The sequence below is a fragment of the Tursiops truncatus genome, chromosome 15, assembly GCF_011762595.2.
Source record: "Tursiops truncatus isolate mTurTru1 chromosome 15, mTurTru1.mat.Y, whole genome shotgun sequence".
NCBI classification, from domain to species: Eukaryota; Metazoa; Chordata; class Mammalia; order Artiodactyla; family Delphinidae; genus Tursiops; species Tursiops truncatus.
In genome coordinates this window covers 16,254,205-16,272,431 of record NC_047048.1, presented here as the reverse complement: position 1 = coordinate 16,272,431, position 18,227 = coordinate 16,254,205, and the positions used below count along the sequence as shown (strand labels likewise).

The following is an 18,227-nucleotide window of genomic DNA, read 5'->3' as shown; positions in this document are numbered from 1 at the left end:
AAGGACCAGGTTCCTTAAGCTGGGCGCGGGGTGGTGGGTCACGTGACGGGGACGGGCAGGGGCGGGGCCTGGAGCGCAAGGCTCCGCGGGTGACAGGGCGGGCGGGAAGGGGCGGGGCCTCGGGCGGGGCCGCCGGGGGGAGGCAGGCGGGCGGGCGGGAGGGGAGGAGTGGAGATGGCGGCGGCGGCGGCGGCGGCGGCTCAGGGGGGCGGGGGCGGGGAGCCCCGGGGAACTGACGGGGTCGGCCCGGGGGTCCCGGGGGAAGTAGAGATAGTAAAGGGGCAGCCGTTCGACGTGGGCCCGCGCTACACGCAGCTGCAGTACATCGGCGAGGGCGCGTATGGCATGGTCAGGTGAGGGGCGTTCTGGGGGCGGGGGCGTCTTTGGGGAGGGGGCTCCGAGGGAGGGAGCAGGGAGGGTTGCTGAGAGCTCTCTGGGCCTTGGGGACTCTTAGCATCCTGAAGAAGCTGAGGCTTCAGGAGGCTGGGGAGCGTCCCAGGGAGAGGGCCTTTGAGTGCTTTCTGGGGGAGGGGGCGCTGCGTAAAATCTAAGGAGAGGGGGCTTGGGAGCTTTGAACCCACCATTCTGTAATAAAGGGAGGGGCATCTGAGTATATGTGGGGGAGCTGTGGGGGCCTTGGGGACCCTATAGACACGGGGTGAGGAGAAGAGAATAAGTCTTCTTGGGGAGGTAATATCCTTAGTGAAGAAGGAGTGAAGGACCCTTCACTGGGGAGAGGATGCCTTGGAACCCCCCCTCAGTGAGGCTGGTCAAGGAGTTTGGGAGAAAAGAGCAGAGCTCAGGGCTAGGCAGGGTGGGGTGGGGCTTTGGGCCTGGGGCCAGGGACCCAGTGAGCAATGAGGGGTCCAGGAATGCCTTCCTGCAACTTTTGGGAGGGGTCTGTGAGTTCTCCCAGCCCCACTGGGTGCTCTGGGCCTTTGTTCATCTGGGAATAACTCTGCTGCCCAGGAACCTCCCCCTGACACCCACCCCTGCCCTGCCTACCCCTTCTCTCCAGTCCCTCCTCTGATTCCCTCCTTCTCACTGTATTTACCTCACTGTACGTCCTCCACACCTCCCAACCCCTGGACCTGCCTTGGGTTGAGGGAGCCCATCCTGGGAAGGGGAGGATGAGGGGTCAGGGCAACTAGAATGGAAAGGGTTGAGGAGAGGGGAAGTCAGTGATCGGTCAGTCTCTTCCTCTGTTTGTGAAGTCACTGAAGGGCTGCCTGGCTGGTCCCCAGCTTTCTCCCTGGAGATCCCAGGCCTTCACAGCAGGAAGGAACCAGCATTGTTTATGACTGGCCAGAGCCTCTCCTGCTCCCTCCCCTCCCTGCCAAGACCTGGGTGGGGCCACCGGGCCTGGACTCCCCCTTTCGTAAGGCCATGCCAACAACATCTCTGGCCCTCTCAGCTCAGCTTACGACCACGTGCGCAAGACTCGAGTGGCCATCAAGAAAATCAGCCCCTTTGAGCATCAGACCTACTGCCAGCGTACGTTGCGAGAGATCCAGATCTTGCTGCGCTTCCGCCACGAGAACGTCATCGGCATCCGAGACATTCTGCGGGCACCCACCCTGGAAGCCATGAGGGATGTGTATCCTTCACCTTGGCCAGATGGCTGGCCAGGCACAGCCTCAGAGCTGGGCTGGGTGACTGTTGGCTTGTTTTCTGTTTCCTTCTTCCCTACCACCCTCCAAAACAAACCCAGTAAAAGAAACTTTCCAGCAGTAAAGAGGCCACAGAGTGTAAGAGGACGACGGGGAGGCCTCAGATGAGTCCTGGCCTGCTGCAACCAGGCAGTATGGCCCTGGGCAAGTCTGTTCTCTGAGTTCTGCCTCAGTAGGGGGCTGGGCAAGATGGTCTCTATGGGAGCTTTGTCTTCTGACATCTGCAGTTCTCTGATGAGATCCAGCCTCTGCCCACAGTCAGTTTTTTTGTTTAACAGACGGTGATTCTTTCTCCTCTGGGTCCTCAGACTGGAAGGAAGGCAGGAAGGAAGAAAACTGCCCTTTTTGGAGGGGCTACTATGAGTCTGGTGCAGTGCAAGCCGAGTGCTTTGACATTTCTTATTCTAACTCCCAACTGCCCTATAAGATGGGTCTCATCAGCTCCATTTCAAAGATGAAGCAACTGAGACTCAGAAAGCCTCAATAAAATCAAGTGCTTCTGTTGCTACCTCCTCCTCTCCCCCAGATGAGAACCTGTCCTCTCTCTGGGACTTCCCACTCAGAGCCCCACCCCAAGCCCCTGTGGACTTGCACCTTGCCCCGGGAGGGACAGCCTTGCCTTTGCTGCCCTCCCCCCATATTGCTTTCCTAGTTTGTTGTCCACTTCCTGCCTGGCTCAGTGAGCAGCTTATAACGCCCATCACCTCTCCCCTGCCCCACCCACCCCAGCCAGTTCCAGTCCTCCACCCAAGAGTGAGGATTAGTATCGCACCGTTTGCAGCTTCCACCACAAACCGAGGGCAGGAAATCTCCACACTCACCCCCAGCTTGCCGTGTGACCTTAACCAGGTCACTGCATCGTGTCGGGCCTCCTCATCTTTAAAACAGCAGGGTTGGTCCAGGTGTTCTCAGAAGGCCCTTTGGAGGCTGATTCTGAAAGACAGCCCTAATTTAGTCTTCTAGAAACAAAGCACATGACATTTATTTGTTTATTTATGTGTAGTCTTTTTATCTTAGAATATAAAAGGACATTTACTCTTCTGTCTTTGGATGTATGGCCAAGCACCCTGAGTGGGAGCGTGCAATGGGGAGTTTCTCCTCATCGTCTTGCACAAACCATTCCCATAACGCAGGCATTTATTTTTAAGCAAACATTTATTGCATGCCAGATGGTGTTCATACATTATCTCATTTAACCTTCTCAAGAGCCGTGCGGCTCAGGCTTTTATAACAGCAGTACTAGTTCATGTTCGCCGAGCACTTACAACATGCCAGGCACTGGGCTGGCTGCTCTGCATGGGTCATCTCTCTGCTAATCTTCACAACCACTTTCTAGAGAACAATTTTTTCCCCTTACTTTACAGATGAGGAAGTAGAGGTGCAGACAGGTTGAGGCCACAAAGCCAATGAGCAGGGCAGTGGGGATTCAGACACTGGCAGGTGAACTCCAGAGTTACTGCTCTTAAATGGGACATTCTCCTGCTTCCCACAGTTGAGTAGCCCTATTCTCCCAGTAGGGAAACTGAGGCCACAGAACTGAAGTGCTTTGGTCAGGGTCCCTGGCTGAGATCCGGCAGAGGCCTTGAGCCCGACTGCTAGGTATGGGCCTTGCCCAGCTCATGATATGAGTTGGCAGATCTGTTGAGTCCCAGGGGCATCAGCTGGAGGGATATGAAGCCTGTTGACCAAAGGCTCTTCTTCTTAACCAAGTGCCTCTCGCTGCCCCCATCTGGGGGGTCTCTGGCACCAACCTCAGCTACATTGTGCAAGACCTGATGGAGACAGACCTGTACAAGTTGCTTAAAAGCCAGCAGCTGAGCAACGACCACATCTGCTACTTCCTCTACCAAATCCTGCGGGGCCTCAAGTATATCCATTCCGCCAACGTGCTCCACCGGGATTTAAAGCCCTCCAACCTGCTCATCAACACCACCTGCGACCTGAAGGTCAGAGCGTTGAGGGCCGGTCTCCTCCTACCCCTGGGGTCTCAGGCTTGCAGGTGCCCAGTACCCACCCCCCCACCCCATAGGTGGGAGAGTTTCGCAAGCAAAGGGAACAGCATGGGCAGAGACGCGGTGATATGATTACTTGGGCCCAGGAGGCCTTGAGCACCAAGCTCAGTAGCCTGGCTTGCCTTCCAGATCTGTGATTTTGGTCTTGCCCGAATTGCCGATCCTGAGCACGACCACACTGGCTTTCTGACGGAATACGTGGCTACACGCTGGTACCGGGCCCCAGAGATCATGCTTAACTCCAAGGTAGGGGGGCCACCCACCCGTGAAAGGAAGGGGCTGTGTCCCACAAAGCCCTGGAGCCTCCTCTAAGCCAGGCAGTGATCCCCGTGATGCAGGAAGTCTCCCCCCAGGCCTTGTCACATTATGCTGGTCCTTGGGCTCTGGAAAGACACTGTGGATTAGCTCCTCTGGGCCTCTGCCCTCTGCCTCCCTGGCTGGTGTTGAACCTAGGTCGGGGGTTGTGGGCAGGCGCAAACATCAGGGTTGGCTCAACAACAGGTTGAGGCTGGCCCAGGAGCCCACCACTTTCTCCTCCTCCCCAGGGCTACACCAAGTCCATCGACATCTGGTCTGTGGGCTGCATTCTGGCTGAGATGCTCTCCAACCGGCCCATCTTCCCGGGCAAGCACTACCTGGACCAGCTCAACCACATTCTGGGTGAGGGGGGACTGGCCAGCTGAGTGGGAGGGAGATTTCACTTATTGGAGGTGAGATTTCTTTAGGGTCAGGGTCAGTGAGTCTGTGGGAGTCAGGTCAGGGGGACGACCATGTGTGGGGCCCCTACAGCATTTCACAGTAGTTCACTGAGGTATAGATACCGTCCCCATTTGGTAGATGGGAACAGTAAGGCTACATACACCCCATGCTTAGGAAGTGCTAGGGCCTGGATTTGAACCTAGGGCTGCCCGAATCCAGACCCCTTGCTCTTCACCACCATAGTACTGGCTGGTGGCCTGGAGCAGGTTGGTGGAGGCTCTTGTTCCTGGCGCCTTCTGTTCCCAGAAGGGAGAGATTGCTCACCAAGTCACCTGCTTTACCTACAGGTATCCTGGGCTCCCCCTCCCAGGAGGACCTGAATTGTATCATCAACATGAAGGCCCGAAACTACCTACAGTCTCTACCCTCCAAGACCAAGGTGGCCTGGGCCAAGCTTTTTCCCAAGTCGGACCCCAAAGGTGAGAGAGACTTGGGGGCTGGTGTGTGATAAAAACCGGGTGTAGAAGAAGGTACATGGGCCCAGTAGCTACCTGGGCCTCTGGACACAGAGAAGAAAAGCAATGCTTCTGGGAGCTCCTCTGACCTTCCCTTTGACCCCTGACACCTGCGCTTCCCTAGCTCTTGACCTGCTGGACCGGATGTTGACCTTTAACCCTAACAAACGGATCACAGTGGAAGAAGCACTGGCTCACCCCTACCTGGAGCAGTACTACGACCCAACAGATGAGGTGGGCCAGCCACCAGCAGCAGGGCTGGCAGGTAGGTGGATGGGTGGGCATCCCTCAGCCCCTGTCCTGAGCCTCCCCACTTCTTTGCCACCCAGCCAGTGGCCGAGGAACCTTTCACCTTCGACATGGAGCTGGATGATCTACCCAAGGAGCGGCTGAAGGAGCTCATCTTCCAGGAGACAGCCCGTTTCCAGCCTGGGGTGCTGGAGGCCCCCTAACCTGGACAGATGCCTCTGCTCCCTGGGGCCTGGTGAGTGCTCCCCACCACCCACGCACAGATTCCCCCTGAGACCAGGGTGCCCAGCGTGCCTCCACGCAGTCACAAGCTTGCTCACGTCCCTGAGCCACGTGTACGGTGGCAACAGAAGGGCCAGAGCCTGCCTCAGCCGCAGACCCGTGGTCGCCCAGCCCCACATGTCTCCCACCTGTCAACACCCTGCACACTCCAGCCCCAGGTCACTGAGGGCCCCCTCTCACCCATCTGAGGAACAGAGCCAGGCTTTGGCTCCCCGGGATGGGCAGAGAAGCAGGTGGGGCAGTAATTGCTTTGGGAGGAGCCGGCAGCATCCGGCCTGACCCACATGCCAGGCTTTTTCACACCTGGTGTCCAGGTCAGCAGTTCCCATACCTCTGGGGGACCCGGCTGGGGCTACCGCCACCCACACTGCTCTCTGTTCCTCCTCTAGTTTCCTCTCTGTCTCTGGCCAGCTGTGGCCTGATAGCAGCAAGGCACACACACCTGGGTTCAAAGCCCGCCTCTGATACTCCATAAGGGCTGTGTGATATTGTGCAAGACACCTCACCTTTCTGCAGCTCAGTTTCCTGGACACAGTCCTGATAATGAGAGCGAACACCTCCCGAGCACCCAGCATTGTTGTAAGAGATTTGCATGGATTAACTCACTTAGTCCTTATAGCAGTACCTTGAAATGGGTACTAATGTCATCCGCATTCACAGATAAGGAAACCCAGCCGCATCACACTCACCGTAAGGCAGGAGTAGAGGCCAGGCTGTGAGGACGAAATGAGGGAAGTGGAGGTCGGGGCTCTGGCAGGTCCGCTCACGTGTGCTAATGGTTCCTTTCCTGCCTGCCTTTTTGTTTAGGCCCTGCCTCCTGCCTGCCCCTCCCCTGCCGGACTGTTAGAAAATGGACTCTGTGCCCAGCCCAGACCCCAACAGCCCAGGTCGAGGCAGAGGGCAGGCCTGGCCACCTCCCTTTGCTTTGCTCAGGCATCCTGCTTCAGGCAGGCCAACGCGCCCTCCCCCCTCACCTGAGGACCCGAGGGGCTCAGGTGGCCCCAAAGCAAATTCCCCTCTGCTGTTCTGCCACCGTCTGCCCGGCTCTCCCAGTCTCTGGTAGTTCTGGAATTCAAGGGCTCTGGCTGCCCCGGGACCTACTGAGGGGCAGTGGGGGAGGGACATGGAGGACACTTGAGTGGGGACTCAGGGCCAGCCCTGCCCCACTCAGCCCATTAAAACCCCACCCCATTTTCCCCGAAGGAACATTCCTAAGGCTCAAGGACTAGTGTCCCTGAGGAGCAGACCTAAACCCTCCCCCACAAAGCTGCCACATCTAACGTCCCCGCTGCTTCTGTGTGTGGGTGAACAGAAGTGGAGGCGGGGGCACGTGGAGAGCCCAGTGCCCCTGCCCACCCCGTGCCTGTGTCTAATATATAAATATAGAGGTGTGTCTATGGATGGCCCTGGCTCTGTCTGTGTTCGCCGATGCCCTGACCATGATCCTTGCTGCTTTGAGGACTGAGTCTCCAGCCCCGCTGCTTCCCACCTGTGGCTTTACCTGGAGCGGCGGCCTTTGGCTCCCCCGCTGGCCAGGGTTGAGGCTGGGAGTGTAAGGAGTTCCAGACTCCTAGACGGAGTGGGGTCAGTCTCCCCCTTAGTCACTATTCTGTCCCCACCCTAATGGCTTCCTGTCTTATCTGGCTGGGGGTGATTCTGGAGTGACTCAGGGACACACTATACACCCCCGGCTTCTCTGGAAATGGCAAGGGGTGGCATGTTACATACCCTGGGCGCACATACCAGTGGGAAGGGGGAGTGTTGTAGCAGAGCTGGTGGGGGGCGGGGGGGACTTGATTCCCCAGTGTGGCCACAGAGAGAGGCATTCTGGGGTGTGTGAAGGGCCTGGGGGTACGCGGGCCAGAGCTGCCTGGCCTCTACTCCTGCCTCTACCCCAACCCCAGCTGAGCCCTGCAGTCTGGCCTCAGGCCAGAAGCAGGCTCAGCAGGTCCCAAGGGGTGTGGTGGCAGCCGGTGGCGGAGCCAGCCTACATCAGCCAGGCATTCAGCGAGGCAACACAGCCCATCGGGAATGGCTCAGCTTGCGGCAGCCAGGGCCTGAAGCAGCGGCGCGACCATGAGCTCTCTGCTGTACTACGCCCTGCCCGCCCTGAGCAGCTATGTCATGCTCTCCATCTTCTTCCTGCGCCGACCTCGCCTGCTGCATACGCCGTGGGTTTCAGCCTTCTGTCCCCGCCTGGGGGCCCACCGGGGAGGTGAGCTGGGCTGGGGTAGACGGGGTGGGAGCTTCTGAGGATGGAGTGAGGATAGCAAGGCAGGTGCCAGGGTGGACAGCAGAGAGGGGTAGGTCCAAAGGGCAGGATGTTAAAGGAGGGCAGAGCTCGAGGTGGGCGGAGAGCCGGGCGGTAGGGCAGGATGTGGAACAGGGAAGAAGAGGCTGCTCAAACCGGCCTGCCTGGGGCTGATGAGGCAGGGGGCGGGGCCGGGCCGCAGGAACCCACCCTGGATGCCCCACACAGGATCTGGAGAGCGCCTGGAGAACACCATGGAGGCCATGGAAAAGTGAGTCCACCTGCCTGGCCAAGCTTCCGGGTAAGGTTGTGCCAGCTACGCGAGGCGTGACGCTAAGGGGCGCCGTTCACTTCCTGCTCTGGGTGACTGGAGCCCCCTGGAGTCGTGCAGGGCACAGCCTGCACATCCAGCCAGAACTGCCTCACGTTCCCCTAAACATCCCCACCGCCCTGCTGTCTGGCGCATCCCCCATCCCTCGGCCACTCACTGACCTTCGCTCCCATAGCGCCGTGGCCCAGAGAGCCGACCTCCTGGAGCTCGACTGCCAGCTGACTCGGGATGGCGTGGTGGTGGTGTCACACGACAAGAGCCTGTCCCGCCAGTCAGGCGTGAATAGGGATGTGGGCAGCCTGGACTTTGAGGTGGGCCTTGCCCCAGCACCCCAACCGTGCCCAGAGAACCACCGTGCCTCCACGCGTGACTCCTGGTGACATGCTCCCTGCTCTCCCTATAGGAGCTGCCCCTCTACAAGGAAGAGCTGGAGGTTTACTTCTCGCCGGGTGAGCGTGTGGGCTGTCAGCGCCGGGCTGAGCCAGCTGGAGTGGGGTCACAGCCTCAACCTCCTGCCCTCTTTTCCCCTTTGGGACCCACGCCCTCCCCCCGGGCTTGCAGCCCCCCACCCCAGCAATCCTTCTCTGATCCTTCTTCCCACAACCCCTCAGGCCACTTTGCACACGGGTCAGACAGGCACATGGTGCGTCTGGAGGACGTGTTCCGGAGCTTTCCGCGGATGCCCATAAGCGTGGAGGTCAAAGAGCAAAATGAAGAGCTCATTCGCAAGGTGGTGCTGTGGGCAGGGGTGGGCGAGGGCCCAGGGCTGGATGGAGGCCTGACTCCCCATCACCTCCTCCCCCTCCCAGATAGCGGGCCTGGTGAGGCACTATGAACGCGATGAAATCACCATCTGGGCCTCGGAGAAGAGCTCAGTCATGAAGAAGTGCAAGGCCGCTGTGAGTCCCTTACCCCTCCCTGTGCCCACTGCCCCTCCCAAACGGGCTTAGGCCAGAGGGGTCTGGGGGTTCTGCAGGAGCCCTGAGCAGGGTTTCCAGGGGTGGGATTTGGAGAGCGGGGGAGGTGGGGAAGGTGTGTGAGCAAAGGCATGCCAGAGGGACAGAAGCGGGCTCTGGGCTTGGAACGCTGGGCCAAGATGTGGCTTTGATCCTGCAGGTAGTAGGGTTTCCTGAATGTTGAAAACTGTGCAGCCCAAGCCTCCTCTCCGCTCCCACAGGAGCAGACTGATCCCCTTTCTCACTTCCCCTTGGCTTCCAGAACCCTGAGATGCCCACCGCCTTCACAATAAGCCGAGGATTCTGGGTGCTGCTGCTCTATTACCTGGGGCTGCTGCCCTTCATCTCGATCCCTGAGAGGTTCCTCATCTCTTTCCTGCCCACCATCATCAACAGGTACCTACAGGGTCCCCGTCTCCCTTCCTCATTCTCCCCCAGACTTCTGTCCTCAAAAACAGCCCCCTCCACCCTACACCGGAAACTAAAACAACATTGTTAATTAATTATGTTGCAATATAAAATTAAAAGCTTAAAAAATAAAAAAAAAACCACCCCCCACTTCAAACCCCCTTGTGCAGGGTCCCGTGTGGAGCAGGAGATCCAGTGTCCCCAGCTCCCTGGCTACCCTCAAGGATAATCTCCCATCCGGGGTCCTTTGAAGACAGTGGTCTCACCAAGCATTCATGAATACTAAGGGGGACACGAACCCCCTGAAATCCTATGCAAATGTGCGTTGATGTGGGTGGAGTTTTAGGACAAGGGTTCATTTGTTCATCTAGTCATCCAACAAAGAGTTATTGAATGCCTACTCTGTTTCAGGTGCACTTACACTAGTAAATAAGACCAATGTGGGTGGGGAGAGGCCCTTCACGAGCTTACAGTCTGGGTGGGAAGACAAATATTTATTAATTACAGCATCACTCTCATTCTCAAACAGAAAGGCAAGCATTTTCCTGCTTGGGGACAAGGATTAACAAAGTAACAGCTGGGCAAAGTATCAGGAATTTGGATACTTCACCAGCTCTCAGGCCGGGACCCTCCCTTTGCCTTCTGAGACCTCCTCTGTGGCGGCCCCAGTGCTTTCTGCTCCCCTCTGTCGTCCTGAGGGAAGCTCCCAGCCAACCCCCATCATCCCTTGCCACAAAGAGATCATTATACTACAAACTTGGTGTACCTAACTTTTTTTACGGGGTTTGCAAGGTGTTTTCACATCCTTTAATTTATTTGAGCCTTACCTTGCAGCACCCTCAGGAGATAACAGGAATCATGACCCCCATGGAGAATCTGAGGCTCAGAGAAGTTCTGTAATTTGCCCAAGGTCACACAGCAGAGCCTGCCCTGGGACACTGTGAAAGCCTCTAAGGTCACCCCGGGACTTCCCTGGAGGTCCAGTGGTTAGGACTCCACTCTTCCACTGCAGGGGGCACAGGTTCAGTCCCTGGTCAGGGAACTAAGATGCCGCATGCCTCACAGCGCAGCCAAACAAAACAAAAAACGACAATAACACCACCAACAAAAAATTCATCATTAAAAAAACATAAATAAAGTCACTCTGGAGTGGAACAATTAGGGACAAGTAGCCGACCGAATAAAATGCTGTCTGGTCTCAGGAAGTTGGTCAGGCCTAACCAGGAGGACCTCCAGCTGCGTATACAGTTTGGGAATCAAGCTGGGTCCTGGCCCTGGCCCCACCATGGATTTGCTGTGTGACCTCGGGCAAGTCACTTTAGTTCTCCAAGACTCAGTTTCTTCTGTAAAACGGTGAGGGGAGGGGCACACCCTCAAAGCATGGAGTCAAGGATACCGGAGTAGGAAGTCACTGAGCAATGGGTGACTTGTTCCTCTGGGCAGCCGCAAAGGTTCTTCTGGAGGGAGTAGGGTTATACGGGTTGGGGGGCGGTCACTACCACCCCCACCCCACCTGTGACAGAGAGAGACCCAAGGGGCTGACCACGACACCACCTCTCCACAGGACCTACTTCCCATTTTCCTGCTCTGGGCTGAATCAGCTGGCGGCTGTGGTTTCCAAATGGTGAGATGGGCGAGAAGGCTAGGTGGAGGGATCCCACAGAGACCCGCCCTTCTCCTTAGTCCCCTCTCATCACAGCCTTTGCTACCCCGCCCCCCACCAGGCTCATCATGAGGAAAAGTCTGATCCAACACCTGGAGCAGCGAGGGGTGCAGGTGAGCAAGTGGGTTGTTCACAGTGTGGGCCCAGCACAACATTCCAGTCACAGCTCTTTTATTAACTGGCTGGGTCACTTGGACAGATCACCTTCTGAGTCTCAGTTTCTTCATCTGTAAAATGGGGATAATGATATATTTAATTCTTCTGGATATGTAGCCTATACTTAGTAAGGGCTTGATAAAGGCTAGCCGTTACGATAATGATGATATATTGAACTGTCCTGATCCCTGATGAGAGGGGCTGGGAAGAGACCAGAAAAGGGGAGGACCAGCCCAGGCCACCCCCACCCTCCTCCAACCTACCGAGCATCAGCTCTGACCAGGTCATTTAATTAGCAAACCTTTGTTGGGAACTGACTGTGTTGAGAACACAGTTCCAGGCACTGTGGTCCCGGGGAAGGAGCAGGGAGCTTACCATCAGGGGCAGAGGATGAGGAAAAGCAGGCATCGCAGGGGCAGCCAGTGGACAGAGAGGAAGAAGAGTGCTGTGGTCTGTGGGGTCAGAGAAGGCCTTCTAGAAGCAGTGAGGAGCCGGCTGGCAGGGAGGGGAAAGGGAGAGCATCTCAGCAGGAGGCTCAGCATGTGGGAAGGTCATGAGAAGCAAGAGGCCAGCAGAGAAACTGAGAGGGGTCCCACCAGGCTGCAGTCTGGAGGAAGTGGCACCAGGGGAGCTGGAGAAGGCAGGAGAGGCTGCGGCAGGCAGCCTGTGAACCTCAGTAAGGAACCTGGACTTCAGCCCAAAGGAGAGGGAAGCTTTTGAGGGCCTTAAGCAGGCGAGAGACCTGATTCAATTAAGCCTTGTCGAGTGAGGGTCACTCTGGCCACCACGTGGAGAAGGGACTGTGGGGGCCAGTGTGGAAGCAGAGTCTCACTAGGCGCCTGATGCTGCCACTGACAGGACTGAGGCTTAGGTGGCAGCAGCAGGGATGGATGGAAGGGTTAAGTCACAGACAGGCCGGACTCGGCCACTGATTGGATGTTGGGGTGAGCAAGGCATGGGGATGACATAGCTCTTTCAGGTCAGGCCTCCTGCTCCACGGTCTTCCTCGTAACACTGGGAGGATAGACCATCACTCTCATTTGTGAAATTAAGAAACTGAGATGTCCATCCAGTGACTTAGCCCAGGGTACAAATACCAGCTCAGCCTACTTCAGTGCCCACAGGAGAGGACTCAGAAGGCAGGGAAGATGTAGAGCAGCAGGATATGGGCAGGCTGGGAGGCAGGCTGGGAGGCAGGCTGGGAGGCAGGCTGGCAAACATTCCACTACCAGCTGTCCCAGGGGGAAAGAAACCCCTTGATTTGAACATTAGGTAATTTCCCTGCTGTATATACCCCCACCTTGGCCAATTTCAGGCTACCAACATGAATTCACAGAACAGAGTTGGGAAGAGATGTGTGGTGTGGTAGCACACCCTTATATACTATTTCCGTCTTATACATTCGATAGATGTAGATAACCTCCAGAACATGGCTAACAGTAAAATGTGGTAAAATAATTAGGAAGTGATGAGTTTTGAGTATTTATTACCTTTGTTTTTAATATAATTTATTGAATTGTATGTTTATGTAATGTAATACTTAATAATGGCTGTATTTAATAACCAGTTTTCAAAATTCGTGAAAATGTGACCGTCAGCTCCAGCATAGCACTGCTGGGAGCTCTCCACAGAGGAGGAGAGCTCCCAGCATCTGGATACAAGGGGAACCGCTAGGTAAAGTTGTTGGGAAACTACAAGCCCCTCCCTCCCCACTAGGTGGTATTTTGGTGCCTTAATGAAGAGTCAGATTTTGAAGTGGCCTTCCGCCTGGGGGCCACCGGCGTCATAACTGATTACCCGACAGCCCTGAGGCGCTACCTGGACAACCATGGACCACCTGCCCCGGCCTCCTAACCCAGAGGTGCTCACCCTCTCCTCTATTTCTCTTCCCCAATAAATGTATTCTTTTCAGTCACGTCTTTGTGCTTGGGGAGTCGGGGAAGGTGTGAGGGGTTATATCCTGACTACAAAGATGGCAGCTTGTGGCAGAAGAGGCCAGCTGAGGGCTAGAGTCTGAGGCCCTAACCACCCTGACCCACTGGTTCTACCACATTCCAGACCCAGAGTAATGCCACACCCTGTGCCAACCTGGCCTCCACTCTCCTCAGGAATGTCCCTTGCAAGGCCCCCTGCCCCTTCAGAGCCACAGACAATGGTTCCATTCTCCTGAGGACATTAAGAGCCCCAAGCACACAGCAAGAGACTTGCCTTCCCCTGTAAGCCACATCACCTGGCTTCAGAGGATGGGCATGGCTGGCCCATCTGCTACCTCAGCCATTCCAACCTTCCATTACCAGGTGTCCCACTCCAGAAGCTTCTCGAATTCCTCAACCCTCGTTAGCCCTCCTACCTTATTCATTTAATGAATCACATATTTCACAAAGAAGTTATTAACTATAGGCCAGGCTGGGTACTGGGGCCAGTGCAGGGAACAAGACAAGCCTAGCATGGCAGGCACGTGTTTAAATGGACATTGTCATTTTCAACCCAGTTCAGAGGTGAGAGGGAAAGACACCTAACCCAGCCTGGATGGGCAGGACATCAGGAGACTGCCAGGAGGAGGTGATGCACAACAGTAGGAATTGGCTTGTTCTGAGGCTCTGGCTCCCAGGGTTCTAACACGAATGGATACCTTTAGCTCTTCCCATCCAAGAACCTGGCCCTGATGCTGTGGCAAGAACCATGGAATCGGGCCAAAGTGAGAATCTCAGCTTTACCTCTTATCAGCTGGATAAGCTTTGGAGAGCTGCTAGACCTCTGTGGACCTCAGTTTCCCGGTAAAATGGGAAAAATAGCAGAAGCTGCCTCCTAGGATTGCTGTGGGGATTAAGAGAGTGGGGCACGGGCGGTGGGTAAACGCAGATAATTATGACTATTATTTACCGGGGTCGTGCGTCCAGACACCATCTCCTTCCTAACCCTACGTCAGGTCAGGTACCTCAGATTCTCGTTCCTTCGAGGACCGCGGGAGGAAAAGGGGGCTACGAGGCCCCGGCCGTGGGGCCGGCCGCCTGGGTTTCGGGCCGCAGCCGCATTTCCGGGCCGGCCTGAGCCAGGAGCAGGGGGGGGAAGGGCAGCCCAGGCCTGCGCTGGCCGCTGTGTGACGCGCCCCCTCATTTGCATGCTGCACGCCGATTGGCCACAGCGGCCGCCGGGACCAGAGGCTGTCCCCCTCCCCCTCCCGCCGCAGCGGCGGCAGCAGCTGGTCTCGGTGTAAACAAGTCGCGGAGGCTGCGAACCCGGGCCGGGGTGGGGGGGACGGCGCCCACCAGGAGCGCCCCCCACTCGCAGGCCAGGCCACCCCGGCGGACTGGACCCCCGCGCGCCCAGGCGAGGTGAGGCCCGCAAAGTCAGGGTTGCGCGTCGCCCCGCGCCCCCGCGGCGAGCACTGCCCCCTTCCCCCCCTCCCCCGGCGCCCGCCCCTCGTCCCCGCGCCCCAGGTGAGCCCGAGGGTCTCAGGTAAGGCTCCGCGATGCAGGTAAGATCCCCTCGGCATAAACAAGGCCTCAGCGCCCCCAGGTAAGAGCCCGTCCCCTCCCAGGTGACCCTCCACCTTCACTGAGGCCTCCTGCCTTCTCCAGGAGGGTGAGGCATCCTCTCCCCAGGTGAACTCCCTGTGCCTCAAGTGAAGTCGTCCCCACCTCCGGCAGTTCAGCTGAGGTCTTAAGGACCATACAATTCCTAACCCCCTCCATGTTCCCCCTAAACGAAGAACTGACAGCTCATCCACTCTAGAGCCCCTTCCTCCAGCTTCAGTTGCCAGGTCAGCGGGGGTGAGGCTGAAAGTAGGTGGGTGACTCATCTTGGGCTCCTCCTAGCCTCAGTTTCCCCATTGATGCAACTTGAGCACTCCTCAGTGAGTCAAAACTCAGATCGCTCTGGCCCCTGGAGAGGCTGCTGGCTCTGGGGAGAGGAGAAAGCAGCCAAGTGTGACAGAGAGAGTCCCCGTGGTCCAGGGCATGCCTGCATGTGTGTGGCCCGGGTCCTGACAGCCCACTCCCTCCGCTGCAGGCACTGGGCTCCCTCTGCTCCCCGTGGGCCGCTCCCCGCGTGGGGCCACTGCCCCCGGCCCCCGCCATGGTGCGGATTTCAAAGCCCAAGACGTTTCAGGCCTACTTGGATGATTGTCACCGGAGGTATAGCTGTGCCCACTGCCGTGCTCACCTGGCCAACCACGACGACCTCATCTCCAAGGTAACCAGGTCACAGCTGGGGCTGGACTGGGAGGCTAGAGGGGCTGCCTGGCAGCTCCCCATCAAGATCCCTGACATCCTCTCCTTTGTCCCTCCCACCCTTTAGTCCTTCCAGGGTAGTCAGGGGCGTGCCTACCTCTTCAACTCTGTGTGAGTATTCAATCTCCCTTTCTTTCCCTGACCTCTGTTGTGACTTGTGACCCCTGGCATCATACTGAGACTCTCAGAGTCCCCTGGTTTGGGCAGGAAGCTTTGATCGCCTTTCTTTTGGATGATAAGGACAGACACAGTAGGATACAAGCTAGAGGTGGGCTTTGTGATGGTGGGGACCCTCCCTGGGACTGCCCCCGTGTCCCCACAGGGTGAACGTGGGCTGCGGGCCAGCCGAGGAGCGGGTGCTGCTGACAGGCCTCCATGCTGTTGCTGACATCCACTGCGAAAACTGCAAGACCACTTTGGGCTGGAAATATGTGAGTCAGTGACCTCAGACCCCAGGGTAGCCTTTGACCTGACCTCATATCACTTCCTCCTCACAGCAGTCCTCTGGTAGTGTTTCAGGGTGTATAGGCCCAGTTCACCCAAGTCAAACTGTCTTTTCATCCCCAGACCATGTTCTCTTCTCTCACATCCTGCAAGGGCTTTTAGAATTTTTCTCTTAACTCATCCTTCTCCTCACAGGCACAAACATTCCCATTTTAGAGATGAGGATATATAATGAGAATTACCATTTATTGAATGCTTATGTGCCAGGCACTGTTATGTACTTGGCATGTCTTATCTCATTCACTCATTACAGCAATCCTGTAGGTAGTCTCTTATTATCTCCACTTTACAGAAGAAGAAAGGAAGGCCCAGAGATGTTAGGTAACTTCCCCAAGGTCACACAGCTGGTAAGTAACAGAATAGGGACCAGAATCCTCGTTTTGTCTTTTTTTTTTAAACTCCAAACCGTTGACCCCCAGCTTCTGTTGCCATTCAGAGGATCAGAGAAGTTGCCCAAGACCCCACAGCAACATGGAGCTTGGGTCCATGAGCCTCCTTTTCCACTGCCCTCATTGCCACTGCTGTTGTTCAGGGTCTGATTTCACCACCCTGAGCATCATTTCCTTATCTGGCAGTGGAGGATAAAGCCACCACCTGGCACCCAAAATTGTTACGGGGATCAGATTAGATGCAGCAAAAGAAGATGCTCTTGGGAAACTGCAAGTGACAGGAATCCTCAGGCATCTCTTGGAGCTGTGGTGCCTCTGTGAGGTGGATGCCCCAGGCAGAGACAGAACCGTGACCTGAGTTCACCCCTGGCCCTGCCACAGATTTGCTTTGTGTCCCTGGACAGGTGGTTTGGCCTCTCTGGACCTCAGTGAAATAAAGAAGTAGCCTGATCCAGAGATCAAAAACTCAAGTGCTTGCAGGGCCAAGCAGATGCTGTGGATCTGCAAAAGGGGCAACATAGATCTGGAGAGGGGGTCAGTCTGGCAAACTGGAATGAGCATGGCCTACCCCGTATTTTACTGTTTGAAAGTTATTTTTATTAAACTCTCTGTTGGCCAAACAAAACACATGTATAGGCCAAAATTGGCCCTCAGGCTACCAGTTTGTAATCCCTAGATCTTTTATTTATCTATTATTATTTTTAAAATTGATTAATTAACTTTTGGCTGCATTGGGTCTTCGTTGCTGTGCATGGGCTTTTCTCTAGTTGCGGCGAGGGTGGGCTAATCTTTGTTGCAGTGCGTGGGCTTCTCGTTGCAGTGGCTTCACTTGTTGCGGAGCAAGGGCTCTAGGCTCGCGGGCTCTAGAGCGCAGGCTCAGTAGTTGTGGCACACGGGCTTAGTTGCTCCGTGGCATGTGGGATCTTCCTGGACCAGAGCTCGAACCCGTGTCCCCTGCATTGGCGGGCGGATTCTTAACCACTGTGCCACCAGGGAAGTCCATCCCTGGATCTTCTAGAACCTTCCATATCCTCTCTGTTGGAGCCAACATTAGTACTTAAAAAGTACCTAGGATTCAGAGAGTTCTGTCTGTCCCCTGTTAGTGAGAAACCTGGCCCTGCCATTTACCAGCTTTGTGTCTGTGGGCAGGTGGCTTGGTTTCTCTGGTTGACAGTTTCTTCATATGTAAAATGAGGCCAATCATATCCACTCCCCAACCCCTATTCCTTTTGGTAAGGCCCTAGCTCCAGGGATGACAGCCTCTCCCCTCCTTTCAGGAACAGGCCTTCGAGAGCAGCCAGAAGTACAAAGAGGGGAAGTACATCATTGAACTCAACCACATGATCAAAGACAATGGCTGGGACTGACCCCTGCTCCTGATGCATGTGGCTCCAGCCCTGTCTGGCCGCCAGGGGGCGCCACTGGCTTCCTTTCACCCGAACGGAGCTCTGGACCATCAGGGCCTCTGCAGAGGAAGGATCCAGCTCCTGTACATATATTTTATTGCATGCACTGTGACCTTGGGGGGAGATCAGAAGGTGGACAAGGTGGACGACACCCCCGCACCTCCCTGCGATCTGGCTGGCTTGGATCTCATTTTTAACCCCTTCCTGCCCCGCCTGCCCTATAGATATGGCCTGTGTGCTTCTCTCTTGGCCCCAGTGCACCATCAGCCCTGTGAAATTCTCCTCCCACCGGGCACCTCTTACCCCACACGTGTCTGCTCCCCTTGTTCTGTAGCGTTTGTACATAATAAAACCATGGAGTGGAGACAGCCCCAGGCTCACGTGGAATCCGGGAAGGGGGGGACTTAAATGCAGATGCCTGCCTCTATAGACCTGTTCCCTTTTGAGTCCCAGAAACATGGGGTGGTAGGCACGGCGGTCAAAGCTGGGAGCCTTCGCTCCTGG

At 56.3% G+C, this 18,227-nt stretch overlaps 3 protein-coding genes across 6 annotated transcripts; all 3 read left to right on the top strand.

The window, feature by feature from the left end:
* The first annotated feature begins 159 nt into the window (after window positions 1-159).
* On the top strand, window positions 160-6,828 carry MAPK3 (mitogen-activated protein kinase 3). Its single transcript, XM_033840604.2, has 9 exons — window positions 160-353; window positions 1,415-1,597; window positions 3,427-3,616; window positions 3,812-3,928; window positions 4,228-4,342; window positions 4,729-4,860; window positions 5,021-5,130; window positions 5,226-5,380; window positions 6,235-6,828. Exons 1-8 carry the CDS (start codon window positions 175-177, stop codon window positions 5,346-5,348), a joined length of 1,149 nt encoding a protein of 382 aa, XP_033696495.1. The 5' UTR covers window positions 160-174; the 3' UTR covers window positions 5,349-5,380; window positions 6,235-6,828.
* Window positions 6,829-6,972: 144 nt separating this feature from the next.
* Window positions 6,973-13,103, top strand: GDPD3 (glycerophosphodiester phosphodiesterase domain containing 3). Of its 4 annotated transcripts, XM_033840607.2 has the most exons (10): window positions 6,973-7,642; window positions 7,907-7,949; window positions 8,185-8,320; window positions 8,413-8,458; window positions 8,621-8,739; window positions 8,819-8,908; window positions 9,228-9,361; window positions 10,938-10,997; window positions 11,098-11,149; window positions 12,909-13,103. In XM_033840607.2, exons 1-10 carry the CDS (start codon window positions 7,504-7,506, stop codon window positions 13,044-13,046), a joined length of 957 nt encoding a protein of 318 aa, XP_033696498.1. In that variant the 5' UTR covers window positions 6,973-7,503; the 3' UTR covers window positions 13,047-13,103. The 4 variants fall into 4 exon arrangements, with proteins under 4 accessions (XP_033696498.1, XP_033696497.1, XP_073648238.1 ...); XM_033840606.2 differs by having other exon boundaries at window positions 8,413-8,739; XM_073792137.1 differs by having other exon boundaries at window positions 8,413-8,739; window positions 11,073-11,149.
* A 1,265-nt stretch (window positions 13,104-14,368) lies between these two features.
* On the top strand, window positions 14,369-18,092 carry YPEL3 (yippee like 3). The gene is made up of 5 exons (XM_033840610.2): window positions 14,369-14,527; window positions 15,204-15,386; window positions 15,492-15,535; window positions 15,747-15,855; window positions 17,595-18,092. Exons 2-5 carry the CDS (start codon window positions 15,270-15,272, stop codon window positions 17,682-17,684), a joined length of 360 nt encoding a protein of 119 aa, XP_033696501.1. The 5' UTR covers window positions 14,369-14,527; window positions 15,204-15,269; the 3' UTR covers window positions 17,685-18,092.
* Window positions 18,093-18,227: the final 135 nt, after the last annotated feature.